The sequence below is a fragment of the Lonchura striata genome, chromosome 1A (assembly GCF_050655825.1).
Source record: "Lonchura striata isolate lonStrDom1 chromosome 1A, ASM5065582v1, whole genome shotgun sequence".
In the NCBI taxonomy this organism is placed as follows: Eukaryota; Metazoa; Chordata; class Aves; order Passeriformes; family Estrildidae; genus Lonchura; species Lonchura striata.
The window spans coordinates 38,805,001-38,810,000 of NC_140741.1; the positions used below are offsets into that span (position 1 = coordinate 38,805,001).

General features: G+C 38.3%; 1 protein-coding gene across 45 annotated transcripts in view; it reads right to left on the minus strand.

The window, feature by feature from the left end:
* Nucleotides 1-5,000, minus strand: part of FOXP2 (forkhead box P2) — a 398,716-nt gene that overhangs the window by 40,473 nt on the left and 353,243 nt on the right. For all 45 annotated transcript variants that reach the window (XM_085568392.1, XM_085568405.1, XM_085568399.1 and 42 more), the window contains 2 exons: nt 3,428-3,515; nt 911-994 (listed from right to left, as the gene is read on the minus strand). In XM_085568392.1, the coding sequence (XP_085424518.1) occupies nt 911-994; nt 3,428-3,515 (172 nt within the window). The remainder of the gene's footprint in view (nt 1-910; nt 995-3,427; nt 3,516-5,000) is intronic.

The following is a 5,000-nucleotide window of genomic DNA, read 5'->3' on the forward strand; positions in this document are numbered from 1 at the left end:
TTTCATAGCCACAGATTTTCATTGATACCTCAGCACTTAATCTTCAAGTACTGGTATAGCCTTTTAGTATTATATGTAGAGAAGTTACCATCATGGATAACATGGACGAACAGTTCACTTTGCACACAGCTTCTAGTGTAAGTGCAGTGCATCTAAGCACAGTCACTATTAAGTACTACAATGCCTGACACCCTGATAGCACAGCACTGGACCTGCATCAGAGAATACTTTTGCTTACATGAAGCCACACAGAGTTTAATGGAGTTTGGATCTCGATGCAGATCCAGCGGCACAACTGTTTTGTTCCCAATGCAGCACTGTGGAACAACTGGGAGCAACAGTGATTTTTCAGTGCCTGTACCAACCCCTACAACTTCACAGTGAATACATAACGATACAGTCTTGCAAGAAACGAACACAACACCCCCCCATGTTGACAATTATTTCAATTCACTGCATAAAATAACATTTTTGTTCATTTAAGAATAACAAATTGTTTACTTGTGTCTCCTGCAAGCAATTTGTGAAATTTCCTAAGTACCTAGATTCATGTTACATTTACTTCTTACTGTCAATGAATTTCAAATATTTCAAAGTGGATTTCCTTTTAATATCTCTAAACCTATCACAAAAAGATATTCTCTCTAGTTTCAGTCTCAAGGCAATGATTTGGACACTTATAGGTGTACTTTGTTTAGGGTCACCTATGGTGTAGATTGGATAGATTTTGCAAAAGATAGCATTACTTTTAAAGAAACATACAATTTGACAAGATATTGCATTTTACCTTCATTTTATTGCCATATTTTTCATCACTCTCATTGTTTTCCAACGGTCACTAAATTGTTCATTTTCTTAGCCTGTTACATTTGTAGACCTATTTACTGTTTATAAAGCAATATGCACTTACAGGTTTTGGAGATGGCTTGGGCTCCGAGGGTCGCATGTGCAAGTGGGTCATCATTGCTTGAAGACGTTCGCGTTCTTTAGAAAGCTGTTAAGAAAGAGTGGGATCAGAAGCATTTTAGAAATGACTGATACAGCTATTTCACTGCAGTGATACATCTTATCATTGAGCCTGTCTTGGTGTAATGATTCCTGCATATAAAAGTCTGTGTCAGTGGAAACTTATCTAAGAGGAAATGCAACTTTGGGAATAGAAAGAAAGAAAGGAAAGAAAAAAAAAAACAACAAAAACTTTATAGCCTTTCATATGTTAAAAGGTCAGAGAAAACAAATAGCACTTCATCTTTTTGTCAATAAGAGAATTGAGGTCACAGTTGACTCGACAGTAACAAGTTACTAAGACCATAAATTAGAAGGCCCATAGTGTCGCTTTAAAGTCCTGCGGACACTGTTAGCAATGGACTAGTGCCAACAGCTGTGAAGGGGTGAAGGGTCCTCAAAGCACAGTGCCTGCCAGGATTGACTACACACTTCATCCTTTCCCACTGAGGTCCAGTTAGTGCCCCCTGCAATCTGCCATCATCAATCTAATTCAATAGAGTGACAGAGCCCAGGCAGTGTGAAACACTGAACTCTGCCATCGAGTCGGCATCGACACTGCACTGGGTCTCATTACAACTGATGGACCCTACTTCGCTAGCAGTCAGACAAAGCAAAAAATGGCATAATTGGTCACAGCACAAGCTAAATCTTCAACTGTTAGATTACAGCCTAGGCTTTGTAAATGGTAAACAATTCCTATGAAGCCCTATGGTGCCTTCAAAAAACATCATGTTACTTAAACCTCTACTTTTTCCTAACTGATACCGTTTTCTGATCATATATTATGTAAATAATTCTAGTTTCAGGTTCAAATAAGGTACCAAATTAAAAGTAAAAAATTAAACAGGAGGAAGTACTTGAAATATGCAACTTATTGATGAAAATAGCAGAATATAAAAGAGAAAAATGTATTTTACAACATGAAAAGATTTTTTTTTTTTTTTTCACAAACTAGTTTGCAAGAAGAAATGTTCAAAGTTTTACTCTAGTGATTTGGCTCCGGCTACCTAAAACATGATTTCAACATTAACTGCAACAAGACTTAAACTTGGTGTTTAATGCTACCATTTTCCAGAGGGTTCTTGCTCTTACAAGAGCTGTAGACTGAGACTGGACAAAGGAAAACAACTTGCAAGTAATTTGAAGAGAGGGAACTATCTTTAGTACTGCAGGTATTTAATTTGATCAAGTGCATATTCTATTAAAGAACATTTCAGGCAAGAGGTGGGAAGAAGGTTCCTTCTTCTCATTATGTGTAGCTTCATTCTATGTGTGTGATGTTCTAGTCACATACTATTTGCCATTTCATAAATTCGTAACAAACCTAACAAACAAATTAAGCTAACATTATTGCTTAAATAACATAAAAGAAATAACAGCTTTACCTGGGTTTAAAAACCACTCATTTCAAGAGAAATGAGAACAAATTACATTATTGTATGTTCCTCTCATTGTTTTGGATTTCCAGCATTAAAGAAAAAAAGACCCAAAAAAGCCTCGGCTGAAAGAATAATAAATATTCCTATGTGAAAGAGAAATGTGAGATAACATTCCAAAAAGGTGCGAAAGGTAGGAGTTGTTATCCTTCTTTCTCTACACATGGCAAGAAACAAGGACAAAAATCTTGGTCCCTTGTTGCATCTCTTTCTCCCCTGAGCAGGCCCACAAGGGCACGGGTCTGCTGAGACATGCCCCCCCCCCCGTGACTGCTGCATGGGCAGGAGGAGACAGCGTGGTGCAAGTGTCCTGCATGGTCACCCCTGAGGCTTGTGCCCAACCTCAGTAGCCTGTAGGAGTAGCCACAATACTGGAAGACCCCAGGGGTCCTCATCATTCCCTGCATAAGCAGAAGGGAGCATTCACATACATGCAGTGACCTCTAATGGTTAGAGCACGCACAGGGCACTGCGGGCCAGCGGTCGGAGGCATGGCACTCCCTGGAGACCTTCCTGAGTGGGTCTGACATTACATCTTCTTGCTTGCAGAAAAATGCCCCTATCAAGCTGGGAGGCATTTTGGGTGGAGATATGCTCTGCTAGTCTTTTATCCCACAGAAAAGCACAGACAAGCACTGGGTCAGAAGGGGAAGAAGGAAGAGGGGTCCTGACCCAGCATTTTAAAATGTGAAGATGGCTTGGATCCAGTCTTTGCTCCAGGGACCGTGTTTTTCATTTGTGATGAATAGCATTAGAGTCTTAGTTCAAGCAAAATACTGTAGACAATCTTGATGTTAGATAATTATTGCATAATTTATAATGTGAAAAATCTTTAAGTAACAAACCCTCCCTTATTCATGAATATCAACAAATTTAATGTAAGAAACATATGTCTTTAAGCTAGAGTCACAAAGGCAAGTGTTTTCAATTTAGTTTAGGTTAACAGTAAATAAGTAATAGGATAACACATCTCTATAACAAACCTGTATTTCTAACTGCTGAACCACTTGCATTTGCACCCGACACTGAGCAGTACTTCTGTCATCCAATGCATGTTCATTGTTAAGGTGCCTAGAGAAGGAAGACAGTGTTAAGATGAGGAAATAACTTTATGAGTACATTTTTCTCTCCTGCACATATGGCTTTAATTCATTCCAATGGTAGTTGTGCTAGAAAGAGCATGCCATACAGAAAACAATACAAAATAACAAAACTGATTATTTCATTTAGTTCTACAAAATTTCCCAGGGAGGACTGTCACATACACAGTTTCTATCTCATAGGTCACATATCACATCTAAGGGCTAGTGTAACCAGTTATGAATATTTGTTACAATGACTGAACTGGTTTCCATTCCCTATTGCTGTTGCAGATGAAGACAATCACCTTACAAATGAGTCTTCAAAAGATATAGCTGCTTTTAGACTGCTCTAAATACTGAGAATTAATGTAGACTTTGTTAAGATTTCTCTATCTGCTCTTCTTCAATCATTAAGCAACAAGAGAACATCCACTGCTCCTCCCCAAAATCAGAGCTGCAGGGGAACAGCCAAATTTCAATGCAGTTTCTAGAAGTAGACTCTGAGGATGATGGAAGTGATTGCCTCTCTCAGTATGAAGAAAAGTGTGTGAGGTAGAGGCAAAGAAAGGACCAGCTATACACTTTATTAACACAACAAGCTTCCTGGGAAAGGTTCAGGCTACACAGGTGAGCTTATCAAAACAAAAAACACACTCTGCAACAGGGAAAGAGGACCTCAATGAGCAGCTGCCTGAAACTCAAGTTCAGCCCAGACCCAAATGGCTGTCCTCCAGACATCTCAATTGAGCATAAATTTACAAAGATCAAATAATATTTTTTGAAGGATTATGTGTCCATTTTCTTATCTCTTTCTTCCAGGATCAAGAAGTCCTTTTAGAGCTTTAGTAGTGGGCTTTCTGTTCCATGGAGAAGAAAACATAAGGATCAGGTTAAAGAAGAAATAGGAGCAAAGGAGTTCTGCCTTTAAATGCAGATTTACTGGCTATTTCCACTGTAGGCATGAGGGGAAAGCTTTGCAAAGATGGGAGTCACAGATGGTCTCACAGTTATAAGAACTAAGTTTTCTATACCATGGAGGAAATGTATCTTCTTTTTCTTTTCTAGCAGAATTAATCAGAGACCTGTGCAGTCATTTGATTGTTAATATATGGGGAAAATGTATTTGTTAGAAATAGTGGGAAAATACAGTGACTGTATCACTTCTATTGACATCTGTGTCTTTTAAATCATGAATTCACAGGCTAAGGACCCTATGATAGTTTTCAGGTGAGTAAAATGTTCTGCTATTCTTGAAACAGGGATGGCTGAGGAAGAGATGTTAAGTAATTGTCAAAGGTTTTGTTCATTCTTTTAATATAAAATTCTTTAAGAATACACATGTAACTTGCTAGGTAGTTTATACTAAGTTCAAGCATCACCAAGGACACATTTCCTTTATGTGAGCCATAAAACCTATAATTTATTTATTTGCAAAGTAACTGACTTCATCCTCCCATTGATGCAAAAATGCACA